The sequence below is a fragment of the Mustela nigripes genome, chromosome 4, assembly GCF_022355385.1.
Source record: "Mustela nigripes isolate SB6536 chromosome 4, MUSNIG.SB6536, whole genome shotgun sequence".
Classification (NCBI taxonomy): Eukaryota; Metazoa; Chordata; class Mammalia; order Carnivora; family Mustelidae; genus Mustela; species Mustela nigripes.
The window spans coordinates 155,645,359-155,663,402 of record NC_081560.1 but is presented as its reverse complement, the minus strand read 5'-3'; the positions used below and the strand labels follow the sequence as shown (position 1 = coordinate 155,663,402).

The 18,044-nt window shown below is 33.8% G+C and overlaps 1 protein-coding gene across 9 annotated transcripts in view; it reads right to left on the bottom strand.

The window, feature by feature from the left end:
* KIF20B (kinesin family member 20B) overlaps positions 1-18,044 on the bottom strand; it is a 67,250-nt gene that overhangs the window by 30,462 nt on the left and 18,744 nt on the right. For 7 of the 9 annotated variants that reach the window (XM_059398110.1, XM_059398105.1, XM_059398112.1 and 4 more), the window contains 6 exons: positions 14,045-14,184; positions 13,189-13,327; positions 12,319-12,547; positions 11,367-11,419; positions 5,665-5,818; positions 150-1,389 (listed from right to left, as the gene is read on the bottom strand). In XM_059398110.1, the coding sequence (XP_059254093.1) occupies positions 150-1,389; positions 5,665-5,818; positions 11,367-11,419; positions 12,319-12,547; positions 13,189-13,327; positions 14,045-14,184 (1,955 nt within the window). The remainder of the gene's footprint in view (positions 1-149; positions 1,390-5,664; positions 5,819-11,366; positions 11,420-12,318; positions 12,548-13,188; positions 13,328-14,044; positions 14,185-18,044) is intronic. The other 2 variants (XM_059398113.1, XM_059398114.1) reach the window with 1 other exon arrangement.

The window sequence follows — 18,044 nt, the reverse complement described above, 5'->3', positions numbered from 1 at the left end:
GACTTAGTTGAACTAAGTTCAAGTTCTTTACTCTTTAAACACACTATGCTAGATTAAGTTATACCCACCTAAATAATTTAAAAGATAGAGGAAAACTGATAAAATAAACCCTTTGTACATTTTTAAATATTTTAATAACATTATCTTACTTTTCTGCTTTTTGCAAGTTGGTTTCCTTTTCTTCTTCCTTTAACTGAAGTGAATGCTTTGCATCTTGCAAATTACTTGTTAATTGTGAGATTTCTTCTTTCAACTTGACTTCCCTTTCACTTAAATCTCTGTTGTTTTTGACAGAATCCTGAAGATTTGCTTGAAATTCCTTTAGATTTTGTTCTAGCTCTAAGATGACAGATTCCTTTTCCAAAATTTCTTGTTTTAACTTGGCTGAATGATTGCATTCATCTTTTTGAGTTTCTAAAATTGCTTCAAGTTCTTTTATTCTCATCTTATAGCAAGTAACATCTTGTGTAAGTTCTGAAAGTGCTCTCTTCCCTTCAACTACATGTTGTACTTGATTATCAAGAGAAATATTTTTTTCTTGCAATTCTTGTTGCAGCTGCTGTATAAGATTTTCCTTTTCTTTTAGTAGGTCACCTTGATTTTTATTCTCCTTCTCCTCTGTTTTTAATCTATTGTTTTCAGCCATGCAACCTTTTAATTCTGCCTGTAACTTTTCAATTTGTTGTTCCAGTTCCTGGATCTGATGACTCTTTTTGGAAGAGACCTTTACAATTTCCTTGCATTCTTCCCAAATGGCCTCAATACTAGAATGGAAAGAACTTTCCCTACTGAGTTCTTGAGTATGATATTCTTTAACCTGCTTACTTACCAAATTATCATTCTCTAAAAGGTGTATCTGTGTATTTGGCAAATTATCCTCTTGAGAACCACTTGACAGATCCCTGAGATTGAGTAAATCTATGTTTGAGATCTGAGCAACTGAATCAAGCATTCGCAGTTCATCTATTTTTGCTTGCATTAATTTAATTTGGGAAACATTATTTGTGATGTTTTTCCTAGCGGTTTCTATCTCCTTTGACAATCTCACAATCTTTTCCTCTTGTTCTTGATTTATACCTCTCTGCACATGTAACTCAGAAATTGCATTATCATAATTTGACTGAATTTGTTGGACCTCTATACTTAAAGTAAAACTCTTTTTTTCAGAAAGAGAAAGTTCCTGCTGCAAACTAATAATCTTTTTATTTAATTCTGCTTTTTCTGCCTTTTCATTTTTAAGTTCATTTTCAGTGGAAAGTAAACATATTTTCAGCTCTTCATTATTTTCTTGTAAAATTCTAATGCCTTCCCCATCTTCTGAAATGCTCTTCTGCATTTCTTCACTTTTCTTTTCATCTTCAGTGATAGTTGGACTAGCATGAATAGATCCTTTAAAAATAAGAAAATTGCTATTAATCAGGTAAATCTTAAGAAAACCAAAAAGTTACCATATAAGCCAACATTTAAACATTAGAAAAAAAAAACGGAAGCAAACTTCTAATGAAAAACAAAAGTAAGCCACTGAGTGAAAAAAAAAAAAACCCAGCTTGCAAAACACACCAATATAAGCCCATTAAAAACTATAGTTCCATTAATTAATGCAGAAAGAGCAAAAGAAGTACACCAAAACTGACGCAAACTACCCAATTTTTTTATAACTTTCAATATTCTTTCAATTATCTACTAATTATCTACTAATTAGTAGATAATTTCAATTATCTACTAATATTTGTTATTATTATAATGTGGGACAGAGGGAAGGAAATCACATGAGACACCCCAATGCAGACATTCCAAATCCTAAAGATAATTTAAAAGCACAACTGTATTACAGATCTACTAAATGAATGACTTGAAAACTGAGTACCTTGTATTTTCATAGCTAAAATTAGGGGGAAAATGGTTGAAATTCTGGAAACTCTCATGCAGCCTTACCCATCACTAGCTGTATAACTGTCAAACTCCTTAACCCTATGACCACTTCCTCAGGAAAACAAAAATAGTATCATCTGTCTCAGTTTCCATAGTATTTATGCAAAAACAAGCTTTATTAGTTCAGTTTTCATTCTTCGAATACAATCCACATTAGTTTCCTTCACCCAACCATCTAGATGCTACTGTACAGCTGTAACTGTGGAATCCCAAGATCTCTTTTCTTTAATATGGACTAATTTTAAAAGCTCAGTGAATAAGGATTTATTATCTATAACTTACATTGTTATAGATAATAAAATTACATTGTCTCCTCTGCCTCAAAGAGTGCAGGGAAAACATGGCATTACCCTTGTGATAGAGCGTCACTTTCATCAAAGCTTGATGAGGAGTGTATTTCTGAAGCTTTTCTTATGTTTGTAGTTACATTTTCCTAATTTACTGCCTTGAGATTCATGATTTATTCTAAGTATTCCAGCTACTCTGAAATCTTAAAGATTCACACTATTTTTATAACAAACTTGCCCACTTACTCTTACATATTTTTTCTTTTTTTAATAATTTTCAGCCAATATATCCTTCTTCCCTCAGACTGTCTCCTATCATCTTACAGTTATGGCAAGTCATCCCAAAGTGGAATGACTCTATCTTCTCCACTGGTTCAGACTTCTATTCTACTTTCCATTTAATATAATTCTCTACTTTTGATGCTATTTTTATACCTTTGACTTCATCAGTGGAAATGACTAAGTAGGAAAACTAAATGAGGATGGATTTTTTTTTTTATAACTTAGAAATGGTTTTCTAGGGACACCTGGGTGGCTCAGTTGGTTAAGCAGCTGCCTTCGGCTCAGGTCATGATCCCAGCGTCCTGGGATCAAGTCCCACATTAGGCTCCTTGCTCCACAGGGAGCCTGCTTCTCCCTCTGACTCTGCCTTCCACTCTGTCTGCCTGTGCTCGCTCTCTCTCTGACAAATAAATAAATAAAATCTTTTAAAAAAAAATAAATAAATAAATAAAATCTTTAAAGAAAACCATGCTCTTTAAAAAAACAAGTTATAAAACTATCTGAACCATTCATCAGGAGAGAGAGAGAGAAAGGATCTAAGCAAGTTTAAAATGACAACAATCAGAAATTCAGAACTCACAAATAGATCCTATCTATCCTGAGTCAAGAGATTTGAGTCATGCATACCATATGGATACATATACTCCAGTCCCTAAACCCTAGAGTGCATACAGAAAGCTCAGTGAAACTTTTGTGATCAAGTAATGTTCTTCTTTTAATTTTACCATATTCAAGAACTAGGATAATTACATAAGGTAAATCAAACTAATTTGTTTTGTACCTAATTTTTTTTTTTTTCAAACAATCACACTACTCTTTCAGAAAACTTTAAATTGTCTACAGCCATACCACCCTGAACGTGCCTTAACTCATCTGATCTTGGAAGCTAAGCACAGTCGGGCCTGGTTAGTACTTGGATGGGAGAAAACTTTAAATGTTTTATATCCAAAGATTTATACAACATATTCGGGACAGCCTTCTTAGGAAAACATTAAAGTATTTGTCCAGCAATAGAGATGGGATAACTTTTAAGTATCCATTGTTAACTTATAAAAACTAAACACAAACAACAAGAATGCAGTTGACACTTTAATTCAGTATTTACACTACATTCAACCTATACTCTCCTGCTTGTATTCTGTTACAACAATTACAGTTTGATTGAAAAATCACAAGTAAGCAGACTATATTGTGTCTCCGGTTTGTCTCTTTTATTGCTATTTGAAGCCTTATTTCTTGGACTGTTCACATGGCTACCAGTTTTCCCAAACTACAGAAACAATGATCTCAAGCAAGCAAATTCACTTCCACGGGGAAATGGCTTTGCATTTCCATGAAGCATCAAGCATCCCATGAAACTATCAACCCCCTGATCTTATCCTAGTGGTTAAAGGAGTCAGAGATTTTATTCTAGACATTTTTTAGTATGAGGTAAAGGGGAGGAGGGTGGTTACAGCTACGATTTTCATAGGACACCTTATGTAATCCCTGTTGTCTCTAATAACATAAATAATTGAGAAATAGTCAAAGTGGTTGTGACTTTAAGGAGAAAAAAAGTCTTTTGTCGTGTTACCTAAACTTACTTAAATCTATCTGCATCAAAATTATTTATAGCTAACAACTATAGTTCTTAAGTATGCTTCTTCATGAATGGGTTACCTTTAGGATTAGTCCCACTGTGTGTTTCACTTGTTCCTGGCCACTTCTACTTCTTTTTTTTTTTTTTTTAAGATTGATTTATTTATTTGTCCAGCAATAGGTAGGCAGACAGGCAGCCAGGGGGCGGGGGGACAGGCTCCCCGCGGAGCAGAAAGCCCGATGCAGGGCTCGATCCCAGGACCCTGGGATCATGATCTGAGCTGAAGGCAGAGGCTTTAACCCACTGAGCCACCCAGATGCCCCACCACTTCTACTTCTTAGTGACCTACAGATCCTACATTCTCAGCTATTCTATGGCACTGACCAAAGTGAAAGGAGGAAAGGAGGAAAAAATCATAGCAAACTTGTCCTCCCAGTTGCAAAGAATAACAGAAGGCATATGCATATTATTCTCGATCTATTAGCTCACACAGCACTATACATCCCATAAACCATATATCTAATATTATCCTCTAAGGCATCTACTTTTGAAAACATTCATTTTACTGCAGCTCTATGAGGTGTTTATTAAGTTGGTATACTACTCCACTGTTTTCATCGTTGACAACCCAGGAGGCAGGTGGTACTTATTTTACTTTACTAATAACAAAAGTAAGACTTAACTTACCCATTTTTCTCAGGATGAAGCAGCTAGGAAGGTTTCTAAAGCTACGTTTCTAAACCTCTTAGAAAGCCCTTACTCCCTGTATCATATTACAACAGTTTTCTAAAAGAGATAACAGGGATGCCTGGGTGGCTCAGTTAGTTATGCCACTGCCTTCGGCTCAGGTCATGATCCCAGGGTCCTGGGATGGAGCCCCACATCGGGCTTCCTGCTCAGTGCAGAGCTTGCTTCTCCCTCTCCCTCTGCCTGCTGCTCTGCCTACTTGTGCTCTCTATCTCTCTGTCAAATAAAGAAATCTTTAAAAAAAAAAAATTAAATTAAAAAAAAGAGAGGTAACAAATAGCTTAGAGAGAACTTTAAAATTGATCCATCTTCCACATAAATAGGGACTTATACTATACAGTAAGCATGTACCTACTTTTTTAGTAATTCATTCACCTACTTCTTTAGTAATGTACCTACTTTTTTAGTAATTCCCTAATAAATGCAATAACTTGATCACATACATCTTTCATAATGCTCAGCTTGAAGTCTTACTGGCAAATGTCTTTTCATAGGCGGAATAAACAATGTGGGGAGATTTGGGCATAAGAAAATACTATAATTATGAAAATAGAAGTGATGTTTTAACTACCATAGACATAGAAGTTAAAAGAATCATACGTATGCAAAATGTGATAAAAACACAGTATCTAAAAATATTTTATTAAAATAAAGGACAGCTATAAATACATATACCCATACTCCAGGCAGTCTATAACATGTTAGCAAAAAATCAGTGACATATACATTTTCTTGGTTTTTTTTTTAATAAAAATTTCCTTCTATTTACAACTTTTCCCATTACCAGCTTAGGAACTAACTTTCTGAAAGCCCTCCTAATGGCAAGTTAAGTAGTACCTTTCTTTGCTGGTGGCTCTTCTAGTTGAAGTTCATTTTTATTTATTCTTTTTCTTCCCAAATCAGTTTTGGTTTTGTTGTCCTCAGGCACTTCAGTGGTTTCATCAGAAGCCGATTTATTGTTTATTATTAAAGAAAATGTACCATCCTTATGCTAAAATAAATAAAGATTAGTTGGCATATACAAAGCTGTAAGAAACAAAAGCTATAGGAATTATGTTTCAGTAGTGTAGCGTAAAAATTTTATTTTCAAATTTGTTGAAACATTTTCTAAATTATTTCTTAAGTCTCACCCTAAATAACTGATGGCTCTGGCAAGAGAATAATATTAACTAACTTGTACATTCAGTAAGGAAAACAAAAACACTTATCTTAAAGTCAGTTAAGCATATAACTTTATCCTGATACCTACAAGCAAATTCATTGTTAATGGGCTAGATATTATTACTGAAAAACCCTAAAATACTTACCCCAGTCACATTCAAAATGTGTTTTGAAAAGAAAAATACAAAACACTATGACAAAATTGTTTTATATACTTGACCTTAAAATCTTGAGGTTCCACTCTAGAAACTCAACAACTGTTTTGTTACCAAAGCCTCTGAAAGATAGGCAGCATTTTTTTATACTTTAACAACTCCCAGAAAAATAATTTTTGGCCTTAGCTTTAAATATAGCTTTAAATATATAGCCTATATATATTTAAAGATATACAGTCTATAGACAGCCTTAAAACTGAGCCTCTTATTTATCTAAACAATAAAAATCACTTAGACTTCTATTTTTTTAAAGCAAATATTATGCCTCCTAGCAGAAAAGGATACTATATACTGTTATCTGGGAAAAGGAAGGGTAAAGCTCAGCAGTTAAGGACTAGTTTATAAAATGATCAAAGGTATAGTAAAGTCAGAGTTTTTTTTTAAATGCAAAGATTATTTAAATCCCTTCTGCTGGTAGCAAACCATTTCTAGGGATTAAAAAAAAGTGCATGAAAAACAAAAAGTCATTTTCCATCATAAAATCAAACATTTTATTCAGGAGATTAGATGCCTTTTTTAATTATAAATTAATGAGGTTTTTAAAGCAGTTTTTTTAGATAAGAGGGTCTCATGATGAAAAACCGCTACTCTCACAATTAGTCCCCTGGTAGCACTGAGAAATAACAAAATCCTGGAATAGAAAGATCACACCTGTGACAGAGCCTAAGAGTTTTCAAACACTGCATGACAGGTCAAGTTGTCTCTTCCCTCACTCTTGGGAAATGATCTGATCATTTTTTCCCTCCTTCAAGTTACACAACTTCTCCAAAAAAAAATCTATCCTCCATAACTGTTTTTTTTCTTTAAAGATTTTATTTATTTTATTTGACAGACAGAGATTACAAGTAGGCAGAGAGGCAGGCAGAGAGAGAGAGGAAAAAGCAGGTTCCCCGCTGAGCAGAAAGCCTTATGGGATCATGATCTGAGCTGAAGGCAGAGGCTTTAACCCACTGAGCCACCCAGGCGCCCTGATATTTTTTTTTTAAGATTTTTTATTTATTTATTTGACAGACGAGTAGGCAGAGAGGTAGGCAGAGAGAGAGGAGGAAGCAGGCTCCCCGCTGAGCAGAGAGCCCAATGCGGGGCTCGATCCCAGGACCCTGGGATCATGACCCAAGCTGAAGGGAGAGGCTTTAACTTACTGAGCCACCCAGGGGCCCCTACACAACTGTTACTGAAAGGAGTCTTTTCTGCCCCTAGAGTATGTGTGGATATTAAATGATCAAGAACTACCATTCAAAATAAAGTTTATCATTAGGAAGAGTCTGCTTTCAACACAAGTTTTGGAACAGTGACCTAGATCAACAATTAAATAGCACATCAGGTTAAGTTCCAAATTACTTCACATTTGTTTACGTATTTACGTGAAAAATTTCACATACTATTTAAACCTAGCTGGTAACAGAATCTACAACCAATCTAAAAAATCTATTTATAGGCTAGGACTATTAAAATAGGAACATTGCTAAGTTGTTTTTTTTTTTAAGATTTTATTTATTTATTTGACAGAGAAAGACACAGTGAGAGAGGGAACACAAGAAGGGTAGGGGGAAAGGGAGAAGAAGGCTTCCCTCGGAGCAGGAAGCCCGATGTGGGACTTGATCCCAGGACTCTGGGATCATGACCTGAGCCAAAGGCAGACACCCAACAACTGAGCCATCCAGGTGCCCAAACACTGCTATTTTAAATTGTTTATTTACTATTACTTAAACATGACTAACACACTGCGGTATATAAACATCCTATAGAAATAAATAGAATTCCAGCTTAAATTTCCAATAATTTTCTTCAAAGAAGTAGTTGCCAGAGTGATGTCTCTGGCTTTTTTTTCTTGTTTTTATTTTCCTTCACCAAACCAAACAAGACTTACAATCCAAATCAAGTGATCAGAGCAAAACCATGTGCTGAATAGCCAAACAAAAGTGCTAAGAGTCCGAAGGCCCAGCAGTTCATACTATAAAAAGTCAAGCTCCCAGTCCCAAAAGGTCTTATCTCCCCTTATTTCACAAGTCAATATCCTCTCTTAATTTCTACCGCCACCATCCAATTACCCGTAATCAGAGGCCTCATCAACCATCACCTGACTCTTCCAAAGAGGCTTTTCTGGTCTCTATGCCTCCAGTCTAACTCCATCTCAATCCCATCCTCCAAATTTCCAAATACATCAAACTCAAAATAAAAAATCAGCTTTACTACTCTTCTCCTTAAAATTAATGACTTCTCATTGCCCATCGAATAAAACTCAAACTCTTTAATGCAGAATTTAAGAACTTCAACCACCTTACCCCAACCCACTGCTTCCTGTCTCACTTCTCACCTCTCCTTGCTTCAAACTTTTTCTTGAACAATGCTTTCCTACACTGACTGAAAGATTTCCCATTTCTAGGACTTTGAGCATTCTGAATCCTAAACCTGGAAGGCCAGCCTATTTTCTTGTCCCTCCCAGGTATGGACTGCCCCTTCCCCATACTTTCAACTGACCGAATTTTAATCATCCTTCATGGCTCAACTTAATCATTGTCATCTCCAGAAAGTATTCTCTAAACCTCCACCTATTCTCAGCTTCCTATATATACTGACTACCACTGCACATTTCATTGTAATTCTGTTTACGCGGTTTCTCTCCTACTGAGGAGTCATTAAGGGGACTAGTTTTTAGTTATCTATATAATTCTCAAAATCTAACAGTACCCGGGACACAGCAGACATTCAATAAGTGTTTTTGTTGTTGTTGTTATTGTTGTTTTGACTGAAATAAATCATTTTATGCTTCTCATCCTTGCTCTTCTCCTTACTACAAGGGTGTCTCTCCCAGTTCAGGTACCAAAAAAAAAAAGTCAGACAGACTGAATAATGCTTCTAAAGAATACCAAAATGGAGGTCTGCTATCAGAGATTAGACCGAAGGTAAGCTATTCTAGAATGCTTCTTATTTACTCCTATAATATCAAAAGCCCACCTAATGCTCAGATGATTATGAGAATACTGGTGAATACTGGACCCTGACTTTAAAGAGAGAAAGGATAGTCAATAGCACTTTTTACAAGATGTCAATCTTGCCTCATCTGGAAGAAAAGACATACTTTTTTATGTATGAGAGGTTTGGCTATTGGTTTACTCAGGCTATTATGTTATATATATATATTCTGCCTTCTTTAATTCAAACAATAATATAAAGGAGTTTACAATAAAAAAACATAAAGGAAAACCAAAACCATTGTTTAAAAAAAAAAAGGATTAAAAGGCAGGCTGATTATGCTAAACTGACTAAATATGAAATTACCTAAGCTTGTACTTCTAAAACCCTTAAACATTACATGGCATAATATATGATGCAATTTTTAAAATAAAATATCCTTGCCATTAAGCATATGAACATTAGCAAAAAAAATGCATTTAATAAGAATAACCCTCTAACCAGGGCGCCTGGGTGGCTCAGTGGGTTAAGCCGCTGCCTTCGGCTCGGTCATGATCTCAGGGTCCTGGGATCGAGTCCCACATCAGACTCTCTGCTTGGCGGGGAGCCTGCTTCCTCCTCTCTCTCTCTGCCTACTTGTAATCTCTCTCTGTCAAATAAATAAAAAAAATCTTAAAAAAAAAAAAAAGATTTAAATTAAAAAAAAAAAAAGAATAACCCTCTAACCAAAAAAAAACCCTAACTCCACTGAATTTCATTTATAGTTCTATAAAAAGACATAGAAATACAGATAGATACAGTGATAGAAACAAAGAGAGACAGAAATCTTTATGACCTCCAGATATCTGATCCTTTAGCCCAAAGCTCCCCTTCCAACTAGCTAAGGCTTAGACTTCCAAGAGCAACATATTCTTTTCTTTCACATATGTAAAGCACTTGCCAGAATAGTTCATGGGATATTATGTTCAAAGAGGTCAAATGCCCTTTTGCATGTTCTCAAAAACTCAGATTTGCACAATGGTAAACTAAATTCAACACCAAAACAAGCAATTCAACATTCTTAGTAAATTAATCTTAGCTAAATAAGTTATTTTAAATTACTTTATTTTGAACTAAAACATAGACTTTTTAATGTAATTTGTAAGGCAGACAAAGTTAAATTCTTATACTGCTTGCAAATGTGTTTTCTGTATGAAATTTCACATTTTGAAATTTGTTGTTTGTATCCTCTTTTTGATCAATTTTATCTACCAACTCCTGAATTCTTTGATTCTGCATAAGTATTTTCTTTGGAAAGAAGAAAAATAGCAATGTTTAATAAATATATTTTAGGATAGATAAAATGCAAGTCTGGAGCAATTTTAGAATTCCTTCACCTTTTAAGACTAAGTAAAAATATCTGTATGCATAGTATGACCTTATTTATGTTTATTTCAGTAACATATGTTTATTTCAATAAAGGAAAGAAAAGCAATATAACATAGTGGGTAAGAGGAATCTGGAATCAGACTATCCAGGAATGAATCCTAAACTTTTCTACCTTCTGAAGCTGTATGGCCCTGGGCAAGTTATTTTAGGTCTCTGTAAAAATAAAAAATAGTAACAGTATCTACATCATAAAGTTGTTCTGAGATCTAAAAGAGTTAATATATGTAGAACATTTTAGAGGATACATAGTTAAGTGTTCTATAAAAATAAATACATATGGGGTGCCTGGATGGCTCAGTCAGTTAAGCATCTCATTTCAGCTCAGGTCATGATCTCAGGGTCTTGGAATCAAGCCCCGTGGCAGGTTCTCCCTGCATTCAGTGGGGAGTTTGAGATTCTCTCTCTCTCGCTCTCCCTCTGCCCCTCACCCCTGCTCCAGTGCACTCTATATCTTAAATAAATAAATAAAATCTTTCAAATAAATAAATAAGGTAAACATCTAAAAACAAGCTATCAACCAACTTGGTTTTCTCTCTTATTTTCATTCAGGAGGAAGATTATGGGGGGGGCTTTCTTATCTTCTATTTTACATAGAAAAAAGATGTATGTATATGTTTTCTATATATAAATAAAATATCTTCTGGAAAGACTGAAGAAGCTTTCCAGGGGCTATCATTGGAAACTTATAATTTTCAATCTTCTATCAAGTATTACTTTTTCTTTAATTATTTTAAAAATAAAAGTACCTTGTCATAATTCATGTTCCTTCAATTACTTATTAAGTTCCTTATTAAGACAAAATAAAACTGGAAGTATTACCTTATTAGATTTCTCAAGCTCTTGAACCAACGAATTTAAATTAATTTCTGATTCTGAAAAAATAAGAATATTGAAAATAAATAAGCATCTAAAACATATATCACTGAATAATCACAAAACATGTATTACATTTGGGAAAAATGATTTTGACAGGCCTAGAAGCACAGCATTCACCTACTAATTCTACCCCCAGAGGGCAATGTTTCTGAAAAAGCCACATTCAACATCCCATGCAGAGTAAAAATGAATGACATACACTAAATTATAAAAAATTTCTGGTATAATTTCAGAGAAGAGAGAAAAATAGTACCTTTCTAGTCCACTTAATTATGTAGAAACACCACTTACATGCTATTTTCTAACAATTTTTTTTTCACAAAGAAAAGGGCAGAATATTTAATCTAACACTTAAAAATCAGGTATGACATTATAAATATATATGTAAATTTAAAAAAATACACACACACACACACACACACACACACACACACAAATATATAGCTCAGAGCTGGCATGGAGTACCAGCAAACTTAAGAGCACTCCAGAGGAGTCACTTTATCCCAAACTTATAAGCCCAGAGCAGAATATACTACACTATGACAATTCATAAAAAATAGAGAATAAAATTCACAGCATTACAATTTCCTGTAAGATTTCTTTATTTGCTCATAAAACTAATGCTTAGTTTGATGGTTGTTGTTCTTTAGTTTTGTTTTGCTTTTTTTGAGAAGTACATTTTCTACTAATATTAGTCTGAAAGTAAATAAAGGCAAAAAAAGGTTTTAATAGTAAAGTACTACAAAGCCACTAAAATGTTAAATTTTAATTAAATGTTATCTAGATCAAAGAATCTTCTAGTCACTTAGTAAATAAGCTACATAAATCTCTTATACTCACCAACTATCTTTGTATACATTTGTAACATCTAATATGGTAAGATACTTCTACTTACCATTTTCTCTCTTTTTTAACTCTTCCTGGGTTTTGATTAATTCTTCTTTGGTTTTAGTTAATTCAGCCTTAACTTGATTAAATTTTATTTCTAAACAAGCAATAGCTTCCTGGGGGTCAGCAAGAGATGCAATATATAAGTGAGCAATTTCAGCCTGTTTCTTAATATCAGTGACATCATCTTGAAGAGAATCAATAATATCTTCAATTCCTACATGATTATGTGCTTCCTAAAAATAGCAAAAACCACATGCCTATTGTTAACAGTGGCTTTCACTCTTACAATGTGGCACTATCTGATTTAGACAGTTTTAACATGTAGCAAAAAATTCACAACTTAAAATGTTTTCCAATAATGTATATTAAAGTATCTCCAATTATGAAAAAGCTGTGTTCCATTATGCATTTTCTGTTTTATGGAATGGGAGACATAGTTCCACTCTTTAAAAAAAAGTCATAAGCTAGAAGTCATTATAGAACAATTATGACATCAGTTCAGGTATAGTTTCACCTGTAAGTCTCCTAATTCTCTGTTGGGACAGTTGAGGAAACAAACCTCCATTATCACAACTCAGTCCAAGAGCCAAACCATGTTTGGGACATAAAAAAAAAAAAAAAAAAAAAAAATCAAACAATGCCCAAAAGACATCAATTTCAGTGGAAGCAACAGAAAAAGATAATTTTTCCTCAACAGCAGGGAATGGTCAGTCAGCCAGCAAGAGCAATTCCTTTTATATATAATGCTTTTGCTTTCATCACAGCAAAATATTCTGAAAATTCTAAAGTATTTTAATGTTTTTTCATTATTGATGTGGTACACTACATGCTGGCACCAAAAACATCACTGGACTTAACATTTCAGTTAACATACTTTGGTTTCAGCTTTCATGGCACAATCTTGATTTGCTGATTCTTCTTGAGTGTCACATTTACCAACCAAATCCTTGAAGATAGCCAAACGACATTCAGCATTTTCTTCAAGTATCTCTCGTTCCTGAAGGAGAGTTTCCCTTCATAACACAAATTAATCCCATTAAGAAAAAGCAACACTTTTTGAATTTTTTAAAATTTTTTTAAATTTCCAAGATTAAGGACACATGCTGTTTACTGCAGCATTATTTATAATAGCCAAACTACAGAAGCAGCCCAAGGGTCTATCAATAGACAAATGCATAAAAATGTGGTATACACACACACCACAATGGAATATTATTTAGCCATAAAAAGGAATGAAATACTGCCATTTACAACAGAATGGATGGAGTTAAAGATTTTAACACTAAGCAAAACAAGTCTAAGAAAGACAAATACTGTATGATCTCACTAGTATGTGAAATTTAAGAAACAAAACAAATGAACAAAGGGAAAAAAGAGAGACAAACCAAGAAACAGACTCTTAACCACAGAGAACAAACTTAAGGTTATCAGGGTAAGTGTGTAGGGGGATGGGTCATATGGGTGATGGGGATTAAAGAGTACACTTACCATGATGAAAAAAATAAATAAAATAATAATAATAAATTTCTAAGATTAAGAACATTAAAAACTAAAAGCAGATTCTAAATCATTCATGTACAACTCTGAAACACTGTAAGGATTAGCAAGTTACTTTCAAGCCCGCAGAAAGGTCAGAATTCAGAAGCCACTTAATATAAATAAATAACTTTTTTAAAATTCTGAACAAATAAAATTCTCAATTTTTACTAGGACATAAAGAAATAACTTACTTAAAGTCAGCTTCCCGTTGAGCTAAATATTGAGTAAACTCCTGTGTAACTTCATCACGAATTTTAAATTCCAGTGTTAACTTTTCTTTTCTTTCATTTATCAGTTTTTTTTTCAAGTCTTCTATTAAATCTAATAGTTTCTAAAACATAAATATTAAAATCCTAAGAATAAATATATCCCAAAAGAAATACTACAGTCTGAGCATTCAAAAATAACTCTTCATTTAGTGACCACAATTATGCATTCTTTCAATAATGGTAGTATTCTCACTGAAAATATTGCAGAAATTCATTACTCTGAAATATCAAGTGGACCTCTCTGTATTTTAAAAATATACTTACAGTAACTCAAATGTATTACCATGAGGCTACACAAAGAAAGGAAAAAAAAATCTAAAAATCTATTATCTACCAGAAACTACTCTGAAGAGTTCATATTTGATGCTTTTCAATCCATACAACCTCTGTGAGGTTGGTAGTAGCATCCATATTTCAAAGGTGAAGAAAGTAAAGAACAGGTCTGTGGAAAGTGCTGAAGGTTGGATTATAAATTAGTCAAGATCTAAAGCCTAAGTGTTACATAGAGAAGTTACTAAGAATCCCAAAACACTTTCCAAAATGGAAAAAAGAGATGTAACATAAACTTATCTTACTAGGCTTTTATAAATATCCAAATGTAAGCAACAACTCTAAGACTTTGGAAAATGCATACATAATCATATAATATGGACAATGGATAAATAAATCAATTAACACTTAACCTGGCCAATACAGATCTATGACAAAATAAATTAGAGCATCAGATAATAGCCTCATATTCCTTAAGATTTCTATTTAAAGTTTCTCAATAATAAATTAATCAGTAAACACTCTCAAAGCTACAGATCTTTCAGTGTCTCAATTTTAAATCTGAAAATATTTTTTATAGATATTTTGACTTTTTAATTCTCCCATGAAACTATACCAAGTAAATACTTATATAACAGGACCCAGTGTTTTGGCTGTGAAAATTGTTATCAGAGTATTGTTTTGTAGTAGCGATTATATTTAATTAAGGAAAAGTGAAACCTAATTGAAAAGTCAAACATAAAAAGATTGGTTCAATTATGGTGCAATCACAAAGAAACCTACTGTAATGAACAATAATGACATACTATTAATTCATACTTTGCACAATCTTGCACAATTTGCACTTTCAAGTGAAGAAAATCAGCATACAAAAGTGTAATGTGCAGTAAAAAACCATTAACATGACTGGTATGTAAAGAGATTTTTATATTTAGTTTCCCTCTTTTTCTTTTTCCAGACTCCACCATGATTAAATAATACTTTTATAATTTCAAACAACCACATTTTCCCACTGTTTAAAACAATAAGCTGTAATGAAATCTGAGCTGAGATCAAGAGTAAGAAGCTTAACTGAGTGAGCCACTTAGGTGTCACTATTTTTTTAGCAGCAATATCCACAATAGCCAAGCTATAGAAAGAACCCAGACGGCCATCAAGAGAGAATGGATAAATAAGACACACCCACACACACACACACACACACACACACACAGGAATACTGCGCTCAGCCATCAAAAAAATGAAATCTTGCCATTTGCAACAATGTGGATATAACTACAGGGTATTATGCTAAGTGAAATCAGAGAAAGACAATCATCATATCATCTCACTCATATGTGGAATTTAAGAAACAAAAAGGTATCATAGGGGAAGGGAATGAAAAATAAAACAAGATGAAATCAGAGAGGGAGACAAACCATAAGAGACTCTTCAACATAGGAAACAAACTGTAGGTTGCTGGAAGCAGGGTGGTGGAGTAACTGCATGGTGGACATTAAGGCATGTGATGTAATGAACACTGGGTATTCTACCTCTGAAACTAACAATACACTATATGTTTAATAAATTGAATTTAAATTTTAAAAAATATAATAAAATAATAAACTATAATGACTAAAGAAGAAATGCAGGAGACCTAGAGAAATATGCATGAATGTGGGAATAGCTTGGGAAATCGCCTTATTTTAATAATTCTCAACAATTCATGTTTTATCATTATTAGCGCATGATAAAGTTTTTGCTAAAAAAAAAATCTGGTCTTTCTGGCTAAATGAACCATAAGTATCAATATGCCAATATCTATGTATCTCATAATGATTTTTAATGCAAATTAAAATGCTAATAATATAAAGCAAGCAGTCTAATCAGTTTCATTTTTAAAAGTTAAATATTATAGGGGCGCCTGGGTGGCTCAGTGGGTTAAAGCCTCTGCCATCGGCTCAGGTCATGACCGCAGGGTCCTGGGATCGAGCCTCACATCATGCTCTCTGCTCAGCAGGGAGCCTGCTTCTTCCTCTCTGCCTGCCTCTCTGCCTACTTGTGATCTCTGTCTGTCAAAAAAATAAAAATTAAAATAAAATAAAAGTTAAATATTATAATACACTTTGATGTAATTTTTATTTTATCAATGCTATAGGGAGATATGCACTTATACGATATTATCAATTATAAACTGTAGCATTAGTTACCTCTGGTAAATTCAGAAATTTTACTAACATTTCAACTTTAATCAACATCACATATAAACTTCAGCTTTGAGAAAATTACTACAAACTAAACTAGGCCTACTGATCGCTCCTTTTATCACTGAGGTAAAGCATTACATTACAGAGGTCCGCAGTAAGCAAGATCCCATCACAGTGAACAGATAGATTGGGACAGCATCTGAAGCTTTCATTCGCATTTCCAAACAACACATGTGCAATAATGGTCTTCAGGGACATTGAACTAAATTATTAAAACAAGAATATTTAAACCAATATATCATCCATCTACTTTGACTTCTACAGTCCAAGGGTACTAGGACGTGAGATTTGTCAACACTTATATTTTATTTTACTTTTTTCCAAGATTTTGTTTATTTATTCGGCAGAGATCACAAGTAGGCAGAGAAGCAGTCAGAGAGAAAAGGAAGCAGGCTCCCTGCTGAGCAGAGAGCCCAATGCAGGGCTCGATCCCAGGACCCTGGGATCATGACCTGAGCAGAGGCTTTAACCCACTGAGCCACCCAGGTGCCCCTTGTCAACACTTTTAAAGCACACCCATGAGCATATGGTTATCAGGGTACCTAGGACAATGGTTAAGAAGACTCCATATATACAGATGTAGTTATGGCCAATTAATGAGGGGAACCAGTAATATGAACATGACCTAAATCTCAGATTAATACAATGTAAATAAATGTGTGAACTGTATCTGAACAGAGGCTAAAATTACCACCATTCAATCTTATTTATTTACCATAAATATATAGACGAACAACCAATTCCTGTTTTTGAAGAAAGACTAATTGGTACTAGGTGGCCATTTTGAGTGCTTGTACTTAAGACTGCAAACTAAGTTTGGTGCAGTATGCCAGAATCATTGTGTGAAAGGATACTGCAGAAGAAGGCATCCATATGGTCTCAAAAGTATCATCACACAGGTGATACAATTTCACAATGAAAAGAGATCTGAAACACAATACCTTAACCAAATGAGCAAAACCTAGCATCACCAAGAATGGGGAAATCAAGTATCCTGTGTCTCCATATAGGATGCAATATGAAACTCACAATGTGACGTAGATAATAGTGTAATACCTGAATCATGAAGAAAAATCAGAGAAATCCAGATTGGGGGTGTTCTACAAGACAACTAGCCTTAACTTCTCAAAAAATATCTTTGTGGGATTACAAATAACTAAAGAAACATAAGAAACATGACAATCAAAAGCAATTTTTTAACTTCAGTTGTAGATCAAAAACAAAGTGCCTATAAAGGACATAGTAGAATCACTGAAGAAATCTCACTATGGACAGTATAACAGATTATTCTATCAATGTTAAATTGCTTGGGTGTGAAAATGGTCTTGTGATCATAAGGATTATGTCTACAGTATTAGGAAACACAGTGAAGTAGTGGTAAGGTATCATTCATTATGTCTATATCT